The sequence below is a fragment of the Balaenoptera musculus genome, chromosome 15 (assembly GCF_009873245.2).
Source record: "Balaenoptera musculus isolate JJ_BM4_2016_0621 chromosome 15, mBalMus1.pri.v3, whole genome shotgun sequence".
NCBI lineage: Eukaryota > Metazoa > Chordata > Mammalia > Artiodactyla > Balaenopteridae > Balaenoptera > Balaenoptera musculus.
In genome coordinates, this window is record NC_045799.1 from 1,394,401 (window position 1) to 1,414,943 (window position 20,543).

General features: G+C 63.4%; 2 protein-coding genes across 4 annotated transcripts; one reads left to right on the plus strand and one right to left on the minus strand.

Annotated features, from left to right (window-relative positions):
- The first annotated feature begins 16 nt into the window (after positions 1 to 16).
- On the plus strand, positions 17 to 15,756 carry CABLES2 (Cdk5 and Abl enzyme substrate 2). 3 transcript variants are annotated; one of them, XM_036826226.1, is made up of 10 exons: positions 17 to 2,011; positions 9,022 to 9,093; positions 9,189 to 9,281; positions 10,378 to 10,455; positions 11,062 to 11,170; positions 11,538 to 11,703; positions 12,086 to 12,189; positions 12,374 to 12,480; positions 13,118 to 13,322; positions 13,465 to 15,755. In XM_036826226.1, the coding sequence occupies exons 1-10, from the start codon at positions 1,503 to 1,505 to the stop codon at positions 13,600 to 13,602; spliced, it is 1,581 nt and encodes a 526-aa protein (XP_036682121.1). In that variant the 5' UTR covers positions 17 to 1,502; the 3' UTR covers positions 13,603 to 15,755. The 3 variants fall into 3 exon arrangements, with proteins under 3 accessions (XP_036682121.1, XP_036682120.1, XP_036682119.1); XM_036826225.1 differs by having other exon boundaries at positions 13,462 to 15,753; XM_036826224.1 differs by having other exon boundaries at positions 13,118 to 15,756.
- Positions 15,757 to 15,820: 64 nt separating this feature from the next.
- Positions 15,821 to 17,183, minus strand: RPS21 (ribosomal protein S21). Its single transcript, XM_036824219.1, has 6 exons — positions 17,072 to 17,183; positions 16,784 to 16,846; positions 16,605 to 16,668; positions 16,394 to 16,465; positions 15,964 to 16,019; positions 15,821 to 15,884 (listed from the first exon to the last, which is right to left on the minus strand). Exons 2-6 carry the CDS (start codon positions 16,831 to 16,833, stop codon positions 15,875 to 15,877), a joined length of 252 nt encoding a protein of 83 aa, XP_036680114.1. The 5' UTR covers positions 16,834 to 16,846; positions 17,072 to 17,183; the 3' UTR covers positions 15,821 to 15,874.
- Positions 17,184 to 20,543: the final 3,360 nt, after the last annotated feature.

Consider the following 20,543-nt stretch of genomic DNA (forward strand, 5'->3'; position numbering starts at 1 on the left):
AGGGCAGGATCAAAACCAGCCCCGTCTGCAGAGCATTACAGGGACCAGGGCAGCCTCTGGGGAGGGCTGTGGGAACACAACAGGGAATGTCTGCCAGGCCCCACACAGAGCCCCTCCACACTCTGGGTCCCTGGTCCACTGGCCTGTGAGCCATCTGCACCACCACAGGGCACACAGGGCAGCTCACCCAGGCTTCCACCCAACACAGAACCTGGAAGAAGACCACACCCACTCCCCCCGCCCCCACCCACCCACCCCGTCCCTGCGGCACCACCAAAGTTTAACATAATGCCAGTTGGCAGAGGAGGCAAGTCTGCAGGGCCCAGCTCCATTATCGGGCAGCAGACAGCATGGTTTTGGAGCTGAGGGCCAATAACCAAATGACAGCCCTCCACCGCTTCATCCTCCCACCGCCCCTTTTCATTTCCCTCATCTGACATCCGCTTAACTATTAGCTACCAGTTTGGCAGCCCGTCCCCGCCCCAACCTGCCAGGGTCCTCCTACTGGTAACAGCTGGCCAGCAGGGCCAGGCCCTGGGGCCCTGATCCATGATGATGCTGCTGGCCTCCCGCTCGCTAAGAGGCGCTCTGCAGGCCAGGGCTGTGTCGGCCCCGCCCCCCGACACCTGCACGGAGGAGAGAAATGCGTGTGGCGTGTATGGTTCCACGCAGGAGCAGTCACAGCTGCGTGGGCAAACCACACGGCAAGTGCCGGTCTCCAGCCGCCGGGAAGGCACAGTGCTGGTGACAGCCCCGGGCTGAGCCCACTGAACCCTGACCACACCCTGAGGTGGAAATCAGTGTCCCCACCTGAAGGATAAGTAAGCCCACAGGCACACAGCTGGACAGAGCAGGCCAGTGGCACAGAGGTGGCTGCAGGACCCTGCCCCCCAAGACACAGGTGGGCTCCTGGGGGCTCCAGAAGCCAGCACCTGAGCATGAAGCCACCGGCTCTGAAGTTGGGGGTCCTGGTACCCCCCCAGACTCAAGGTCGCTTTGCTGCTGACGGCCGTGCAGGACTCTGTCTGGGGCTGAAGGCCCAGCACCGCCCGCCTGCCTGCCACCCCAGGCAGGTGCCTTCTCCCCTCGGACTCGCGGTGTCGTCTTCAGTCACTGGGGGAGGCCAGGGGGCACCGCTGGCCATTCCTGGGGCTCCCGGCGGGTGGTACAGCTCCAGCGCCCGCATGTCAGACCCCCGCCCCCGCAAAGACACACACACCAAGAGGGGAGGTGCCTGGAGCCTAAAGACGAGGCTTTAAGAACGCTGACCACGAACGCCACAGCCCAGCAAGCGGAACAGAGCACTGGCGCCCCGGGGCCGCGACTTCCGATCAGGGATTCGAACCCGCGGCTCCTGCACCGGCTCGCCCAGAGCCAGGCCTCGCGAGCCCAGCCGGCGGGCAGACGCGCTTCTCCCGGCTCCCCACTGGCCGCCTCGGAACCCGCTCTAGGACCCAAGGGAGCCGCTCCCCCCTCCGCCCCCGGCGGCGCCGCGCTGGCCAATGGGCGGGCGTAACGGCCATATATTTGCATACGGGTGCGCCCTGGCCAATGGGCGGCGGGCGCGGGCGCATGCGCGAGCGGGAGGGCGGTGGCGGGCGCGCGGCGGGCTCAGTCGGAGGATGGCCGCGGCCGCGGCGGGTGGGTCTCCGGGCCAGTCCCCAGGCCCCGCCGCCTCTCGGGCCGCGCCGCAGGTGCTGCGGCGGCGAGGGGATTCGCGGCGTCGCCAGGCCGCGCTCTTCTTCCTCAACAACATCTCCCTGGACGGGCGGCCCCCGAGCCTGGGCCCGGGCGGCGAGAAGCCCCCGCCGCCGCCGCCGCCCGCCGAGGCCCGCGAGCCGCCCGCGCCGCCGCCGCCACCGCCGCCGCCGCCGCCCGCGCCCCCCGCCGGCCTGCCCCTGCCCGGACCCGCGGGCAGAGCCTCGGCGCCCCAAGGCCTGCTCAGCCCCGCGCCCGCGCCCGCCGGCTTGGGCCTCGGCCTGAGCCTGGGTCTGGACGGGCAGCGCCAGAGGTGAGTGTGGCCCGGGTCACCTGGGGCCTGGGGGGCAGCGGGGTGGCCCGGGGCTGGGTCAGCGCGGGGGCCGGGGTCACCTGGCGGAGTCACCCAGGGCTCAGGGTTGGGGGCAGTGGAGTGGCCCAGGCAGGGGTTGAGGTGGCCTGGGGGCCATCAGCACAGTGAGCAGGGTGGCAAGGTGGCCCTGGGCTGGCTCAGCTCATAATGTGGGGTTGAGGTGACCTATGGAAGATGAGGATCAGCTCGTGACACAGGGTCTGAGTGACACGTCAGCATAGGACTTGGAGATCGGGAGGTGACCCTGATCCCCTGTGAGCCCCAGACACAAGTTGGGGTGTCCTGGGCCCTGTCAGTGAGGGACACAGGGTTGGGGTGTCCTGCGCCTTGCCAGCCCCAGAAGGGAGTCTTGACTGGGCCCACCATCCTAAGATGTCAGAGTCAAGAGTCATCTGCGAGCTGTCAACTCCCTGGACACGGATCTTAGGGTTTCCTCGGGCCCCATGAGTCCCCAGACTTAAGGGTCATGGTCTCCTTAATTCTGCCACCCCTGAATACGGGGTCAGGGTCCTCTCAATCTTGTCAATGCCCTGAACATGGGTCTGGGGTTCCCTCAGCCCTTATCAGCCCCCAGACACAGCCCTGTCAGCTCCAGACACACACCCCTCCCCAGCCCACTGTTACCGGTCCCGCTGACACAGGGACTCACAAACACCCCCTCTATGTTCCCCTTCGTTCTCTAAGCTGGGTGACCCCCTCCATGTGGGCCAGGGATCTTCCCTGTACTGTGACATCTAGCCCCAGAGTCTCCCACACCAGGCCAGACCTCCCAGCACCCCATCCCACAGCTACTGGTCACTGGAGGCCCCCCATTACCCCTGCCTCCTTTGTCCCCTCTGAGCTCAGGGCCCCTGGGCCTGTCACATCCCAGATCGCAGGCACTCCCCCTGCCCTGATCTCATTTCTAGGAACGCCTCAGCCCATCTCAGGGCCACCCCCACCCCTGAGCTCTGCCCCTCTAGTCTGTGCCCCCTGCTCCAAAGCCTGCTTTCCTCAGCCGGCAGACTCTCCCACGAAGCGGTCCTGTCTCCTGGCAGCCGTCAGCCCGAGGAAGGACAGTCCCCCCTTCACGCCAGGTCCCATTCGAGTCACTCCCGACACTCCAGGGCAGAGCAGCAGGGACGTCCACTGCGTGAGGCCTCGTGGGTCCCACTCACCTACAGCCAGGCCTGCGCTGTGCCCTCCTCTCCCGGTCCCGCAGCCCTGTGTGTGGTGCTGGGCAGGCCGTGTGTCATTCAGCAAACAGTTCAGGCGCCCCGGTTGGGGGCCAGGCCCTCCCTGTGAACCAGACAGGCCGGCAGCCTGGCCCACGAAGCTGATCGAACGGGAGGATGCAGTGAAGCGCCTGTAACCAGGAGCCCTGCGTGGCGATGGCGCTTGATGGCGCTTGCGCTGCTTCTGAAGAGCGTGTGAGGGGCCCACGCTCTGGAGGACACAGAACAGGCTGGGATGTGGCGCAAGTCAGGTGCCCTTCGCTGTTCCCGCTGCACCCTCCACGGTCCCGGTGTCCCTCCTCCCCTGGCCTGGCCCGTGCAGGGAGCCCCCTCCTGCCCCTCCCTCCCACTTGGCCTTCCAATCCCCGTTCAGATGTCGCAGGGCCGCACCTGCCCACCCAGACTCTGTCCCTCCTCGGCTTCTGCTGCCGAGCACAGGGCTCAGCCCTTGGGTCTGAGGGTCACTGACCCTCCCCTGACAGATGGCAGGCTCCTGGGGTGGGCACTGTCCGTTTCTCTCTGTGCTCCCTGGGCCCAGAGGCAGGGCGGCGGATAGTCGCTGCTGAGTAGCAAAGGGGGCTGCCAGCTATAGGCTGTGGACTTCGAGGGTAAGTTGTTCTGGGGAATGGAGAGAATCCGGAGGGTCTTTTCCCGAAGTCTGTGTCACGAGCGTGGTGGTCTGACCCAGGCTTTGGGAACAGACCTGGTTGGAATTCCAGCTCCACCTCTCAGGAGCTCTGTGACTCAGAGCAGGTGGCACAGCCTCTCTGAGCCTCAGTTTGCTTCTCTGTGAGATGGGTTTGTGTTAGGCACTACCTGCCGGAGGGGCTGTTGTGAGGTCTGCTGGATGGCCAGGGCTCAGCGAGGGTGGCAGTGGCCCGGCCCGGGGAGTGAGGACTCGCGTTACATCCCGGTTGCCCAGGGTGTGCTCACAGCTCAGCCCACGGTGGGGAGTCTGTGTTTCATGCTCAGGGCACAGTCTGGTGTGGCTGTTTCTGCTAAGCCAGTGAGTGAATCATCAGAATCCTTATCTGCCTCCCTAGAACTTTGTTTTCGTTTCAACACCGTGGTCACCTAGCACTTACCCGGTTTCTGGGCTTCTCCGGCTGGGTCAGACACAGGCTTGCAGGTCCTCTGCCTGCCCCACAAGACCGCTGTGCCCTCCTCCGTCCTGTTGGCCCTCCTCTCTCCTGGGGGAGGCCTGGAGGCTTCAGACAGCAGCAGGGTTCCCTCTCGCAGTCCTGGAAGTCACAAGCCTGAGTCAGGGTGTGGGCAGGGCCTTGCTCCTGGGAGGGCCCCGGGGTAAGGGTCCTCCAGGTGTCCTGGGCTTGTGGCCACAACCCTGCAGTCTCTGACTCCGTCCTCACACAGCTTCCCCTTGGTGTCTCTGTCTTCACCTGGCGTTTCTCTCTGCGTATAAGGACACCCTGACCCAGCCGGTCATTGGATCAGGGCCCAGCCTAATGGCTTCATCTTAACTTGACCACACCTGTGAAGACCCTATTGTAGATGTGGTCGTAGTCACAGCTGACAGGGGTGAGGACTTCAGCACATATTTTGGGGACACCGTTCAACCCCCAGCAGTCGTCATTAGTGTCCAGGGCACTAACAAGGGGGAAGGTGAGCCGGGGGCGTGGCCGGGTTAGCTGGGAGCAGAAACCCTTGCGATTCTGAAGGGTTTGCGCAGGGCTGGCTCCGAGAAAGGGCCTGGGATTTTAGCTGCCGTCTTGGCCAGGAGCCGCCTAGCGCTCTGGAGGCTGCCGAGCGCCTGTCCAAATTAAAGCGATTTCGGTGGAGTGTCTGGCAGTCTGTTCCCATCACTGATTTGGGGGTTTCTTGCCCTCCAGCTGGAAAACGGCTGGACGTGGTCACCGAGGTTGGAGCCTAGAGGGGGTCCAGAGGCCCTGCTGAGATGGAGGCCGGCCCAGGACCGCACGTGGGTCCTGTCACCCGGGGAAGCTGGCGGGGACTTGGGGAGACGGGGTACCCAGGACGACCCACTCACTCAACCAGGATGCGCGACGGCCTGTGATGTGCCAGGCCCCGTGCGCGGGCCGGGGTGGAGTGGTGGGCCGGCCGGACGAGACCCCTGCCCACGCTCTCCTGGCAGGGGCGGGTTCAGCGTCGTCATGCTGGCCCCTGTCAGCGGCCTGCCCGTTCTCAGACCGTCTGAGCCCACGTACAGCAGCCCCTGCACGTGGCCCCTGGCTCGGCCTGAGGGGTCCCCCAACTAGGCAGGAGCCCTTCTCTTCTCAGCTGGGCCCTTTTTTCAGTTACAAGTGAAGGAGTTTATCAGGCAGTGGAAACAACGTCTAAAAAGTGGCGATGTCTCTTCCTGCCTGTCTCTGGGGGAAGGCGGGTATGGGTCACCGGTTCGTAAAGGGGCAGCCGTGAACGTGAGCCAGTGGGGTGGTCGCCTGTGCCATCTTGACAGCCTCCCCTGTGCCCCCGACCCCGTCCTCCCTACAGAGTCCAGCGCAGGCGGCCTCGGGCCAGTCGCCGCCATGTGGGGGACACCATCCCGTGTGCCTTGGACGGCTTAGCCGCGAGGGCCTCCTGGCTCCCTGGGACTTGCATTTGCCCAGACGTCAGGGAGTGGGAGGGTGTTAGCTGAGGTGGCAGGAGCCGAAACTTTGTTCTTTGTAGTTTGTTTGTAGCAGTTTTTAAACAGAGGTGTAACGGGCATACAGGGAGAGGCGCACACATCGTGACCACCGACCACCAGGACTCGGGGCGCGGCACCGCCTGTCCCCCCGCAGGTTCTCAGCCAGGCCCTGCACACACCGCTTCCAGGGGCCTACTCCCAATGGGGTCCACGGCCGGATTGCTCCCAGTGGGGGTCGTTCCGGGTAGAGCTTCTGGAACGTTCGTGTCGTGCCTGCAGGCCCGGGCCGGCATGTGGTCAGCGTTGGGATTCTGAGCCGTTTCCAGAGCGACGAGTGCTTAGGGGTGCCGTCTCCCCAGGGCCACGTGGGAGACCGTGGAGGTCCCGCCTCGGGACTCCTGAGCGGCTGCCTCTGAGGTCGACCGGCCAGTGGTGGGTTTGGAAAGGGCGCCGCCTAAGGAAGGGGCCGGGCGCCAGTCCCCGTCCTGGGACGAGCGAGCCCGCAGCTGCCTGGCGGCCCCCGGAGGGTCCCCATCCCAGCGGGGCTCTCGGCCTCCCTCGGGCCGCAGGGCCTGCTCCTCGGGGGTGGCAGGTGGGAAGGGGGGCCTCGAAAGCAACGGCCCCTCACTTGGCCAGCCTGGTCTGTGCTCAGAGTTCAGGGTGCCATCGTCAGCGTTGTCCCTGCCTCTGGACCCAAACCCAATAGCATCAGGCGGACACAGGCCGAGTTCAGGAAAGGAGCCCTGAGAGCACGGAGCAGCCTTGATGCCAGCTCCCCCGACGCGGTCAGGAGGGCGGCACGGGGACGGGTGGCAGAGTCCAGGGGCGGAGGCAGCGCCGGGCGCAGGGCGCAGCTCCCAGCCCCTAACCCCCGCCAGCTCTGTGCCTCAGTTTCACCACCTGTACGCTGAGGGCTGTGAGGATTGAGTTTACGTGTAGAATGCTTACAGAGAAGGAAACGTAGAAGAAAACCACAAAGACGGAGATGAACTAAGCCAGCTGGGACCAGGTGTTGAAGCTTGGTGGGATGAGAGGCGGCTCCCGGAGCGAGCTGGGCCAGAGGTCAGGCCGCCGGGGGCTGGGGGTGCTGACCGTGCCCCTGGGCTGGCCCCCAAGGACCCATGGCTGCCTCCGTGGAGACTGCCGCTGGCCTCTGGGCCCTGTAAACGAGGTCGCGGGCGTGCAGGAGCCGTCGGGCCTCACCTGGGAAATTACCTGAGGAGGCGAGCCTGAGAGAGCCACGCGGGACTGCTGCCCGGGGCCTCTGAGCCCAGCCCCGCGGGGCAGGACACGCACACCTGTCTGGGGCGTCCCTGTCTCCACCAGGCCGGCTTCGCTCCCCGGCACGGGTCCTGCACGTCCACCTGCAGTGGGGCACCCTCTCAGGGCAGGGCCTGCCTCATCGCCCACCGTGGGGCCGGTGCCCACCGGCCCCTACCCCAGGCCTCCTTGGTTGCTGGGTGTCTGCCTGACGCGCCCCTCCTGCTGCCCCCTTCCCACCTGGCCTCAACTGGGAGAGATGGCCTGGCCGTGCCAGGCCTCGTCTGGACGCCAGGGGTCCTGCTGGGGGGAGGGTCCCGTGAGACGCTGCAAGGAAGGCGGCGTCTGGGCAGGCTGCAGCTTCCGGGAGCGGCTCAGCAGCAAGCCCTCCTCTCTCTCTCCCTCCCTAGGAGCCCACACGCGGCTCAGGCTCTTAGGAAATGGCCGCTGTTGACACCTGGGCCCTGGGCACCTGCCCAGCCCAGGCTGAGTGTGAGACCCGTGTTCCTCCATCTCGTAAACCACGGCGACCTGAGCTCCAGGAGGAGTGGGGCAGCAGGGCCCGCCTTCTTGGCTTTGTCCTGAGCGGTCCCTGCTGGTGGCCTTGGTGGCAAGAACCTGGGTGTGTGATCTTGAGCTGAGGGTGCAGCCTGTGCAGGGCTTCTGGGCCCCGTGCCGGGTGGGAGGCTGCCCTCCCGAGCTCCCTGTGTGCTGGGTGCTGGTCAGGCTCCGTCCTGGGATGGTTGTAAACCAGATCAAACCCCGGTTTGTCTCTGGGACAACCCCAGCGCTGTCAGCACCTCAGAGGGCTGGGGGGAGCCCCCGACTGTCATCGGGCGGCCGGTCTTTGGTTCCCTTTTGTGGTCACCGACACTCCTCCCCGAGCCCCCAGCACGTCTGGGGTCTCTGGGCTTCAGCCTCAGGCCTGACCTAAGGCCATTTGTGTCCCCTCCCGAGGAGTCGCTGAGGCCATCTCCCCAGCCCAGGGGGCCTCCTGACCACGCAGCCACGCATCTGGGTTCAGACTCCCCTCTGCGTGGGTCTAATAGAAGCGCTTTCCTCCCTGTCCCTGGGCAGGGCCTTGCTCCGGGAAGAATTCTGGCCGCCAGGCCTGGACGGTGCTGAGGAGGGGCTGCGGGTTGATGGGTTTCTGCCTCCTTTATGCTCCCAGGCGTGGGCTGAGAGGCAGGAGGCGAGGGCGGGGTAGCACCGCGAGCTCAGAACGCCCACTGTGCTTCCCACCAGGCGACAGCCCCAAGCAGACACCTCCCTGACATGCATTCCAGGACTGCGCTGCCTGGGGAGGGGGAGGGCCACGTGAGCTGAGCCTCAAGTCAAGGGGGATGCAGCCGTGGGAAGATCTGGAGAAAGAAGGTTCCAGACCGAGAGAACCGCCCCTGCGAGTGCCCTGAGGCCGGGGGTGGGGGCTGGTGCAGGGAGGGCGGCCCAGCCGAGGGGGAGAGGCTTCTGGGTGTCCTGGGCCGGGGGCAGCACTTGCGGCGGCTCCACACGCTGAGGTGGGCGGGAGAGGGTTGGCAGGACGTGTGCTTGTCTGACGTCCAGCCCTGCAGAGCCACCGCTGGACCCTGTCCAGCCCCACCATGCCCCCTTCCCGGGACCCCTGGCTGAGCTCCGAGAGGCAGTGGGCAGACCAGGGCCCGGCCAGCCATCCCTCCCGGTGCCACGTCCCCCTCAGGTTCTTCTGGCCTTGGGTGGCCCTGCGCAACACTCAGACCTCACCGCAGACCTGCTTCTGGCCCGTGGCCTGGGGGCCCCATCGGGGCCTGAGAAGCAGGCTGGGCCTCTGGGAGGAGGGCCCACGAGGCAGCCTCTGGACAGTACCCTGAGGCCCTGCCGTGTCCTCTTTACAGAAGGCGCGTAGGCTCCCAGCGCTGCTCCCTCGAGTTTCTGGAAGACACGGTGGGATGTGCCTCGGTTCAAAGGTAAGGAGCCCCGCCTGCCACTTGCACCCCCGTCCTTTCTCCTGGGGCCAGAGAGGCTCCCAGGAGGGGAAGAGTGACCTGCTTTTCACCTGCAGAACCAAACATACGTCTGGATCCCCAAGACACAAAGGCCTGAAGAAGACGCACTTCATCAAGAACATGAGGCAGTACGACACCAGGAACAGCAGGTGCCAGCGTGCGCCAGCCCAGCCCCAGCCCTGGGGCTGCCCACCATGTCCTCCCTCGAGCCTGGTGGGATCCGGGGTCCTGCCCTTGTCAGCAGCCCTTTCTTCCTTCAGTGCGCTAAGGAAGTGCTCGCCCACACGGCCCAGCCCATGTCCCTTCGGAAGTGGACCTTCCTCCCCATCCCACCCTCTTCCCTCTGTATTCACCAAACGCTGGGGTCCATAGCACGTCCTGGGCAAGGAGCCGCCCGGCCACCCCAGCCTTGAGTAGAAGTCTAAAACACAGGGACATAGGAAACACAGTGGGAACAGGCAGGGTGGTGGGCTGTGTCTGGGAGAGGAGGGAACACAGAGGGCATCTGGCTTCCCTGAACCGGGCTGCAGAGTGACAGCCAGTGCCCAGCACGGCCCTCCGAGGCCCTACGTCTGTAGAAGCCCCGTCCCTCGTGCCCCGTGTCCCTCACGCTCTGGCCTTGAGGCCATCGTCCTGACCCAAAGCGTCTCCAGACCGTTCCCCTTCCTGCTGGAGGCCGTGCCCAGGCACCTACCAGGCAGCCCTGGTCGGGCAGTGCTGCGTCTTCCCTGCGCTGGCTGTAGCTCGGACAGTCCTGGGTCCCCCAGCGTGGTCCCCAGCATGACGGGCTTGGCCCAGGAGCAGGCCCCCAGCAGACTGAGTGCCAGGCTGGCTTCAGTGGGCCCTGGGTGCCCAGGGTCCCAGCCAGGGAAGGGGGTCTTCCACCGTCGTCCTCCCTGCTGAACTGGGGCCGGGCTGGGCAGAGCCATGCCCAGAGGAGGGAAAGGCCGTCCTCCCTGCTCTGCGCCCCACACAGCGGCCCCTCTTGGGCCACTTTGTCTCGGCACATGGAACTGGGCGCTTTCTGATGCCATTAGGCTCCTACCCCGCTGGGATGCCTGAGGATGGGCTTCCTCAACCAACCGTCCTCGGGCACGTGCCTCTGCCTCTGGTGTCTGCACAGCCTGGCCTCTCTTGTATGAACCGCCATCCCGGGCATCCCCTGATGCCTGGGGCAGTTCCCATCTGAGTCTAGGCAGGAAGAGAAACGCCTGCCGCCCTGCCCTGACCCCGTCCTTCCCGCAGGATCGTGCTCATCTGCGCCAAGCGATCGCTGTGTGCGGCCTTCTCGGTCCTGCCCTATGGAGAAGGCCTGCGCGTCAGGTGAGCGGCTGGTCCCCACCGGCTGGGGGCTCCACACCATCACAGACTCACACGGGGCCAGCAGACCAGCTTCTGCCGAAGCTGCTTGAGAGCTCTGAAGGCCATCTGGGTCCTGGTTCTCTGGGAGGGGCGCGTCCGCACTGTTATCTCGTTTGAGCTGCTAAACGTCAGTGCCTGAGACGTTCCTCCTGGCGGGACACTGCTGTGCCTCCCGTGACCAGTCCAGGCAGCTGTGCCCAGCGCGTAGCCCCGGGAAGAGGGAGATGGCTGTCAGGGTGGGGACGGCGCGGCGGGACCTGTGGGACCTGTGTGCCCGAGGGTGTGGCTGCAGGTGGAGGGCGCACCCCTGGGAAGCGACTTGGGGTGAAGCCGAGGTCGGCCCACCACCAGGGAGATTGAACAGGAAGGGCCTGGGACCAGGAAGGAGCTGAGACAGAGACAGCTCTCCCAGCGGGAGTCCTCGTGACCCCTGCTGAGGCTGCTACAGAGGGAGGGCGGGTCTCGAGGGTGCGGAGCTGGGGCGCTGCGGACCCCTGGGGCTCGGCTCCCCGCCTGCGCGAGGTCGGGGGCGGGGCCGGCAGCTCTGTCCCGTCCCGTGCGTTGCAGTGACCTGAGGGTGGAGAGCCAGAAGCAGAGGCATCCGTCCGGCGGCGTTTCCGTGTCTTCCGAGATGCTTTTCCAGTTGGAAGGCGTCGAGCTGGGGGCGGATGGAAAGGTAGGAGCAGACGCCGGGTGGGGGCGGGGGGCCTTACGTGTGTCCGTCGAGGAAGTCGACTCAAAGTTGTGTTTCACTTGAGTCCTCGAAAACGTAAGGTCCAGCGGGAGGCAGCCACGCAGCCTGTGCAAACAGGCCGGTCACCTCGTGGGGGCTTGGTGACGACGGGAGGTCGGGGCCCCCGAGGCAGGGAGGAGCTCCGGCTGCAGACCCCAGATGCGGGGCGGGGCGTTCTGGAACCTGCAAGGGGGGAGCAGCGTCAGCCCTGGGCGGCAGGCGGCGGGAGCTGCAGCCATCAGGAGGGACCTGGCTGGGCCTCTGGTCCTGGACGGGGCAGCGGGGCTAAGCCCGATGCACTGCTTGCCAGGTCGTGTCTTACGCCAAGTTCCTGTACCCCACCAACGCCCTGGTCACGCTCAAGCCGGACATCCACGGCCCGCCGCCTCAGCCCCGGCCCAGTGCCCCCCGTGCTCTGCTGGGGCCCAGATGCAAACCCGTCCCGCCCAGGGCGGCGCCAGCTGGCTCGGAACTAGGTAGCCCAAGGGCCCTGACCGGGGGCAGGGCAGGTGGCCCAGTGCATCCCATCCGAGCCCACAGTCCTCAGCCCAAGCCTGGGGAGCGGGTCCGCCGCAGCCTCTCAGGAGGGAGGCCCCCAGAGCGCACGCCCTGTGCTGCGCCTGAGCCCAGCCGTGGAGAACCTGCACCCACCGATGGCTCCGGGCGGGGGCCCCTCCTCATCAGGACGTCCTCCCTGACCCCGGCCCCCGAGGAGGGGGACCACGCCTGGAGCCCCCGACCCCGCTCTCCTTGTCCCACGATGACGCCCTCAGCACAGCTGCTGCCTGGCACTAGGCCGGGGTTGGCCAAGCCGCTCACCGGGGCTCGTGGTGGGTCAGGGCTGCGCTCTGCTCGCAGGGGCCGACGCGGGGGATGCCCTGGAGTACAACCCCGACCTCCTGGATGACCCTCAGTGGCCCTGCGGCAAGCACAAGCGCGTCCTCATCTTCGCGTCCTACATGGTAGGGGCGCCGCCCAGGGCTGGGCTGTGGGCCGGCACCGGGGGCGGGGGCAGCTACGCGCCCTGGGCCCAGCCTCACCCACGTCTCGGCACCGTTCTCGCGGGCCCGGGGCCTCACGGTCGCAGGCCCAGGTGGCATGCAGACGCCCCTGGGCCTGCATGGGGACGGTCCTTCTCCGTTGCAGACCACAGTGATAGAGTACGTGAAGCCCTCCGACCTCAAGAAGGACATGAACGAGACCTTCCGGGAGAAGTTCCCACACATCAAGCTGACGCTGAGCAAAATTAGGAGGTGAGGAGGGCTGAGGCGGCGTCCTCGAGCCCGCTGCCCGACAAGGCCTTCCGCAAGCTGCTGCCAGGCCGGGTCCGCGTAGATTCCTGAGCTTGATAAAGGGACGCGCCCCTCCTAAGCCCCCTCCCGCCGTGCAGCCAGGCCAGTACCAGCAGCTCCCCTGCCACCTCCTTGGTCAGGTGCCCTCGGTGCTTCTCATACCTGCCCACACCTGCAGGGCTCCTCCTCACTGGCACCCACAGCCCCTGAGCCAGGCCCTGTGACCGTCCCCGCTCGATAGATGAGGAGGTTGAGGCCCCACAGCCAGAGGTCCAGACTCTGCCTCAGCACGGCTGCACCTCAGGGCCTTTGCACTGCCCTTCCTTCCCCACACGGCCCCCTCACTGCCACAGGAGCACGGGGACGCTGTCCTCCAGGGGGGTCCCCTTGAGGACAGTTGGGTGCCGCGCGCCCAGCTGAGGGCTGAGTGGAGACCGAGACCAGCCTGCTGCCCGCCCACCAAGCCGTGGGCCCTAGCGCCGAGCCACAGCCTCTGGGAGGAAATGGCGCTTTTCTAGTGGCCCAAAGGCACACCCCTCAAGCAGGGACGTAGCCGCCTCCTGGCCCCAAAGCCCTTGGCTCCCGTGTAAACCCACAGTTTGAAACGAGAGATGCGGAACCTGTCTGAGGAGTGTGATCTGGAGCCCGTGACAGTGTCCATGGCCTACGTGTACTTCGAGAAGCTGGTCCTGCAGGGCAAGCTCAACAAGCAGAACCGCAAGCTGTGTGCGGGCGCCTGCGTGCTGCTGGCCGCCAAGATCAGCAGCGACCTCCGCAAGAACGACGTGAAGCAGCTCATTGATGTGAGTATGCATGTCCCTGTCCCAGCCCTCCCGGCTGCGGGAGTGGGGATCACCGCCCACGCCCAGACCCGGCCACCTGGCCGCCTGGACGGGAACCGGAGGAGGAGCCGCAGCCCAACCCCTCTCTTCTTCAACACAGAAGTTAGAAGAAAAGTTTCGGTTCAACAGACGGGATCTAATTGGGTTTGAGTTCACGGTGCTCGTGGCCCTGGAACTTGCTCTCTACCTTCCCGAGAACCAGGTGTTACCTCATTACAGACGCCTCACGCAGCAGTTCTAGCCTGGCCCGGCCCTGCGGGCGCGTTTCCAGGCGCTGGGTGTGGCAGGCTGGTGCCACTCCCCTCCACGCCCCTGCTTCCCTGGAGGGACACCACACCACCGCGGTATTTCGGAGAGCTCTGCTGCATTCCTCCGTGAACAAAATGGGGGGCTCTGTTGTTGTTTCTTTTTTTCCTGTGCCTGGTCTGGCACCAGGACTTTGATTTATGACGCGCGGTGGTGAATCCTGACTTCACAGCGTTTCTCCTGTTTGCGTCACCCAGCCTTCTGCTACCGTCGTAGCCACCGCGCTAGCATCTCGTGGAGATCTGGGTTTCCAGACCTCACCGCACGCGCTGGATTGCTAGCGTTAACCTGTTGGGGCATTAATCTCGGCTGTTCGGGGTTTTCGGACGTGGAGACCGCACTGTGGAATCCCCACTCCCCCCCTCGACCCGACTCCTTCCCAGCCCAGCACAGCCCCCTCGGGGGGTGTGCACCCACCTCCCCGCATCCACACACACAGCTCTGGCGTCAGCCTAAGCCAAGGAGAACAGACCCCTGGTTGGTTTGGGTCTCATTTTTTTACTCTCGGACTTCTGTTCTTCCAAGGATCACATCACTGTGAAGTCCTGATGCCCTGTTGGGGGTCACACACCCCAACAGGCCTCTGGGCACAGAACTGGCCCACCCCACGCAGGGATCCGTCTCACCGGGAAGACCCCCCTTGCCCACGATACTTGGGACCTTCAGGATGACTGGATTGCTGGCTCTTGATCTTCCTAAGCAATATTGTGGAGAAACCGTGTTTACTGTCGTGTAGGATTTGGTTCGGTGGGTCTATTTTTCCTGAGGGAACAGAAACTTGTTAAACGGTGTCTGCTGAAGTTGTGACTTGAACCACACTTGACCCTCCAGCGGGGAGGAGACCCCTTCACAGCCCTGCCTCCCCGCCAGGGTCTGGTCAGCCTTCTTCCTCCCGGCAGCAAGTGGGAGCCGCCTTGGCCGGAGGAGCCGCCACACCAAGCAGACCCCAAGGGCTGGTGGTCGTTGTCCTGGGCAGGTGTGTGCCCGGCTCGCCAGCTTCTCTACGCTCCACGTGGCCCAGTTCTTCCACTTGCTGCCCCACCAGAAACACTGAAGACCGCGGGCTGGAGCTTCTCCTTCACGGGTCAGCTGCTCTCAGAAAGGACCATGTTGGCTGGGCCATTAAGCTGCTTCCCTACTGCTGTCCCATAAACCAGTCACTGGAGGGGCTCCGGGACAGCCCCACCCTGCATCCTACGCGTGTGCACTGGTGCTTTTGCAGAACGGAGAGGCCAGCCCTCATCAGAGTGCTCAGCCACCAGCAACTTGAGACCCCAGCAGGGGTGCAGGACGGCAGCTCCCGCCCTGCTGGCTGCTGTTCCTTCTGCCTCAGTCAGTCGCTTGGGCTGAGGGAGGAGAGGGGGACGAGTGCAGGATCCAGCGCGAAGCCCAAGTCTGTATTCCGACCTTATTTATCAAGGAGTGCCTCTTCCCTGTCTTCCCCAAGACGGCTCCCAAACCTGATGTGCACCAAGGAGGGCTTGAAGGATGAAGCTGCTAGGCCCCAGGCAACTCTTCTGCAAAGTGACCTGTCCAGCCAACACAGCGTCTCAAGGACACTCCTGTTACAGGCGCTGCAGGGGACCAACTTACAAAACGTACGTCCTGGTTTACAATTAGCCTTGAGGAACGTATCTTCCTGGAAATTTCTATACAGATGTTAGAGTGGCTGATACAGTAACTTTACAGTAAGTTTGCCTGTTTACGTAGTGAGAATTAGTCATTCACCAAACCCGTCTGTAACCTTCCCTTTAGTGCATTGCGTCCTTTTTAATGTCAACAGCTGCCACTGTGTGGTACTCAAGTGAAGCCAGTATTTAAGGCATTAAACTTCAGCCTAAAATGTCACCCCCTAGAACCAGCCCAGACATCTGTATCCAAGGGCCTGGGGCCACTCCCTCAGTTCCTAGGAGGCGCTGTGGACTTAAATGAGCGCGTAAGTGGCCCTCTGACCTCACTGTCTAGTCAAGTGTCATGGATCTGTTTGCAAAAAGTAATTGTGCTTTAAGTAAAATTTGGTTTTGCAACATGTGTCACAGGCTGCCCTTCAGCCGGCCAGCCCCTTCCAATCACAGCAAAACGCCAGCCCCGACCCTCCAGAGCCCAGGGGAGCCCCCCACACACACACCAAAGGACAGAAGCGAAACAACAGATAGGTTTCCACTCTTTATTTATGACACACGTTCCACATCCAGGATCCTCTCCAGTCAGAAGTTCCTGGAACAAAAGGAAGAACTTTAAAACCTGGTCTCCAAAGACATCCTGGGCCTCTGTGCCCAGACCCCAGTCCTCTTACTTTGAGACAATGCCGTCAGCCTTGGCCAGTCGGAGAATGGAGTCATCTGACTCGCCCTAGGGGAGAACGCACATTGGGACCAGGCGCCCTGCTGGCCAGAAGTCCAGCCACACTGCCGTCCAAACCGAACAAGGGGAGACACGCTAGCATCAGGCAGACCCCTGATGGTGCAGGGGTCAGACCCCTGGGGCCTGAGGGAGCTGTGATACCTGGGAAGCTCCGAGGTCGTCGCCTGCCTGTTTTCTCAGGGTGGGCCCTTTCTTGGGCCCCCGAGCACCCTTTTCCACCCCCAGGAACAGGCTGGCAGCCAGCACAGTCCAGTGCAGCAGGCTCCAGTCTATTCTGCCAACAAACCTGCTCAGGTTGGGAACAGGGAGGGAGATGCCACTCCGGCTCAAAGACCCGCTGAGCAAGGCCAGGGAACACTCACCATCCTGCGAATGGCTCCGCAGATGGCGTAGGTTTTAAACTGGCCGTTGAACCTGCCTGTCACCTTGTCAACCTATGGATCGAGAATGGGGGTCACAAAGAGGTGCACTCAAACGCCTTCGGGTCTAAACCTGGGGTTTGGGAATCGACGTGAGGCCCGCCCAGACCTCGCCCCCTCCCCAGGGGACAAGCTGTCCCGCCGCCCGGCTCACCTCGGCCACGTTCATCTGGATGGACGCGTGGTCCTTGGCGCCTATGATGCGGTTGCTGGCAGAGCTACGGGGGGAGCGCAGTGAGCGGGGACGGGGCTCGGCGGGCGAGGGGCAGGGAGAGGGCTCGGCGGCCGGTGGCGGCGGCGGGGGGATGCAAGAACGGGGCGGAAGATGCTTACCATTTCCGCGGCACGTACAGGTCCACAAACTCGCCGGCGTCGTTCTGCATGTTGAGGGAGAGTCTGCGGAGCCCCCCCGCAGCGCCGTGAGGACGGGCCGTGTCCGCGCGCTCGGGTCCGTCCCCGCCCCGCACCGGCCCCGGGCCCCGGGCCCCGGGCCGCCCCCCCCCGCCCAGGCCCCGACCCCCGCACGCCCGAGTCCGTCCCCGCCCCGCACCGACCCAGGCCCCCGCGCCACCACCCAGCCCGGGCCCCAGCCCCGACCCCGACCGCGGCCGCGAGACCTACCTGGCGGCACCACAACGAGCGCGAGCGCAGAAAGGAAGGGCCTTCTCCCCCGGCAGTGCTATTAGCGGGCGGGGCGGGGCCTCCGCGAGTACTTCCGGGTCCCACACGCCGCCGCGACTCTACGCAGAGAGCAAGGCCGGCCGCTCTGACGCACTTCTGCTTCCGGCGGGTGAGAGCCTCCTGACGTTCGGCCGGCGCAGGGTGGCTGCGGCCGAGCCTCGAGAGCGAGTCGCGGTGCTGGGCGGGTGGCCGGCGCGGACTCGCGAGGGCGCCCGCGGGCGGGTCCCCGCAGCGGTGGGCTGCGCCCAGGGCGGGCGCTTCCCGCCGCCGGGACCGCCCGGTGCCTGCGGCCGCTCAGTCAGGACCTGCGGACCCGGGGGGCGACGGTGGGGGCCCTGGAACGGGCCGCGCTCGTCAGCACGTGAGAGCTGCGGACCGGAGCGCTTACCCCGGAGACAAGCCCGGCATCACGAACGTGGACGCAGGAGGGCCGCTGTTGGTTCTAAGAGCGAAGAGTGGAGAGAGCCTCTGGGGTCTTGAGGGAGGAGCGGCAGGTCTGGGATGGGGGGCGCCCTCCCAGGATGTGGAAGACAAACCCTCGGGAAACCAGTGCCTGAGCAGGGAAGGAGCTCGGCCAAGCCTCGTGGCAGAACCAGGTCGAGCCCCCCCCAGCCCTTCCCTCGCCCTGCACCATCCGGCCCCTGCCCAGGACCCCTCCTCCCACATCACGCCCACTCCATCCTCCACGGAGCAGTCTCTCCTGGTGCCAAGGGTCCGTTAAGGAAGAAAACAGAAAAACTCCAGGCTGCAGAGCTGACTTCCCAGGGTCCCCCGCCCTGCGTTCCTGGGAGCGTGCCCTGCAGCCTTAACTAAAACATCCCCCTGGGCTTCCTCTCGCGGAGGAGAGGGAAGGCCCCTCGGGGGTGGACTCCAGACCCTGCGCCCTTGGCCTCCGCCTGCTGCCCGGGCTGAGCCTGGCCGTGGAGTCTCCGAAGTCCAAATGCCCCGTTGCTTGGCACGCTCTCCCCATCCTCCCAGTGTGGGCTCCCAGCTCACTTCCCAGGGCTGTGTCTGCTCACCCTGTGGTGACGTGCAAATGCTCCCCATCAGCTTGGCCACACGGTGCCCCATTTGAGTCACTGCCAACTTCTGTGCGGCTCTGGGAGGGTTTAACATCTGGGCCTGGTGGAGGGCTGAGGCCACCAGTTCCCTCGTACCCGGAAACCAGTGTTCGTGCGGGCAGTGTGTCTGCTGTTGCTTCCACTGGGCGCCAGCAGCTGGGCATCAGGAGTGAGGTCACCGAGGCCAGCTCCCTGTAGGAAGGTCACACTCCACGTTCATGCCAACCCTGAGAGGTGTGTGCTTTTTCCAGGACCCCCAGCACGTGCACAGACATTACGTGTTTATGTTTGTGGTTGTGATACCGACCAGGGTTCTTGGTCTTCCCTAATCAATAGAAATTGATAAAAAGCCAGACAAATTCAGGCAAGGCTTTATCGGGGCTGCTGCTGCAGCAGGGGGGAGCGGAAACAAGTAACGGGTTCCCTTGCTAGCTCCCCAGGGGAGTCGAGCTGGTTCCTTATATGGGGTGAGGATAGGGGCAGGTCCAGGGCTCGGGCCAGAGGGGTGGCTTAGGTGGTCTGCCCACCCCTCTGGTGGTGGGGTGTGCAGGGCGCATGCGCAGGACCCTGCTTTTGCTCCCTGTACCCTGTTTTTGCTCCCAGCTCTTTAAAAGTGGCAGCTGGGATTTTGGTCTTTTTGTATCTTTCTGTCCATAATTTGCCTCCGCTGTGCATGTATGCTGCTATTTTTCATCCCATACAGTTATTTTGTACAATGTATTGTAGCTCAAGGAGACATCTGTCCAGGTGCAAGCCTTGCAGCAAAGGGTCCCAGGTGCCAGCCTGTCTCAGTTGGGGGTCTGCACAGCTGGCCTGCCTGTCAGTGTGTGGGTCAGCCCAGCTAGGCCTGGTCATCAAGAGATTGTCTCTGTAGCTGAGAGGCAGGAGACGGAGACAGCTAGAGCCCCGGAGCACCAGAAAGGAGAGAGGCAGAGCGAGGTCTGCGAGAGTCCTATCCATCAGAGTAGAGAGCCCAGAAATAAACCCTCACACATGCACACATATGGTCAAATGATTTTTGATGAGAACCGTTTAAGAAGGAAAGGACTGTCTTTTCAACAAGTGTGCTGGGAAAACTGGGTCTGCACATGCAAAAGAATGAAGCTGGACCCTTACCTCACACCAGTTGCAAAAATTAACTCAAAATGGATCAAGTACATAGACACAAAACGTGAAACTATATAACTCTTAGAAGAAAACATAGGACACAACCTTCATGACATTGGGTTTGGCAATGATTTCTTACATATGAGACCAAAGGCACAGGCAGCAGCAACAACAACCAAAAAAAAATTGGACTTCATGAAAAATTAAATTTGTGCAACAAAAAGACACCATTGGGGGACTTCCCTGGTGGCTCAGTGGTTAAGAATCTGCCTGCTGGGGCTTCCCTGGTGGCGCAGTGGTTGAGAGTCTGCCTGCCAATGCAGGGGACATGGGGTCGAGCCCTGGTCTGGGAGGATCCCACATGCCGCGGAGCAACTGGGCCCGTGAGCCACAATTACTGAGCCTGCGCGTCTGGAGCCTGTGCTCCGCAGCAGGAGAGGCCGCGATGGTGAGAGGCCCACGCGCCGCGATGAAGAGGGGCCCCCACTTGCCATGAATGGAGAACGCCCTCGCACAGAAACGAAGACCCAACACAGCCATAAATAAATAAATAAATAAATAAAATTCAAAGTTTAAAAAAAAAAAAAAGAATCTGCCTGCCAATGCAGGGGACACGGGTTCGAGCCCTGGTCCAGGAAGATTCCCATGTGCCGTAGAGCAGCTAAGCCCGTGAGCCGCAACTACTGAAGCCCGTGTGCCTAGAGCCCACGCTCCTCAACAAGAGAAGCCACCGCAGTGAAAAGCCCGCGCACCACAACGAAGAGTAGACCCCGCTCGCCGCAGCTAGAGAAAAGCCTGTGCGCAGCAACAAAGACCCAATGCGGCCAAAAATAAATAAATTCATAAGAAAAAGAGACACCATCAGGACTTCACTGGCAGTCCAGTGGTTAACACTCTGCACTTCCAATGCAGGGGGCGCAGGTTTGGGGAACTAAGATCCCATGTGCCTCGTGGCGTGGCCCCCCCAAATTTTTTAAAATAAAATTTTCTTTAAAAGACACCATCAACAGAGTAAAAATGCAACCCAAAGAATGGGAGAAAATATTTGCAAATCATACATCTGATAAGGGATTAATATTCAGAATGTAGAGAGAACTCCTAAAACTAATCAATAACAACAACAACAAAAACCTAATTCAAAAATGGGCAAAGGACTCCGAAAGACATTTCACCAGAGAAGATATACAAATGGCCAATAGGAACATTTAAACAAGTGCAGCATCCACTAATCAGGGAAATGCCAG

Excerpts from the sequence above, each read along its gene's own strand:
- RPS21 (XM_036824219.1), bottom strand. The coding sequence starts at position 16,833 with ATGCAGAACGACGCCGGCGAGTTTGTGGACCTGTACGTGCCGCGGAAA. Across the intron at positions 16,669-16,783 it reads CTGTACGTGCCGCGGAAATG|CTCTGCCAGCAACCGCATCA; the intron begins GTAAGCATCTTC and ends CTCCCCCCGTAG. Across the intron at positions 16,020-16,393 it reads GCGGAGCCATTCGCAGGATG|GGCGAGTCAGATGACTCCAT; the intron begins GTGAGTGTTCCC and ends GTTCTCCCCTAG.
- CABLES2 (XM_036826224.1), top strand. The coding sequence starts at position 1,503 with ATGGGCGGGCGTAACGGCCATATATTTGCATACGGGTGCGCCCTGGCC. Across the intron at positions 2,012-9,021 it reads CTGGACGGGCAGCGCCAGAG|AAGGCGCGTAGGCTCCCAGC; the intron begins GTGAGTGTGGCC and ends TCCTCTTTACAG. Across the intron at positions 9,094-9,188 it reads GGATGTGCCTCGGTTCAAAG|AACCAAACATACGTCTGGAT; the intron begins GTAAGGAGCCCC and ends TTTCACCTGCAG.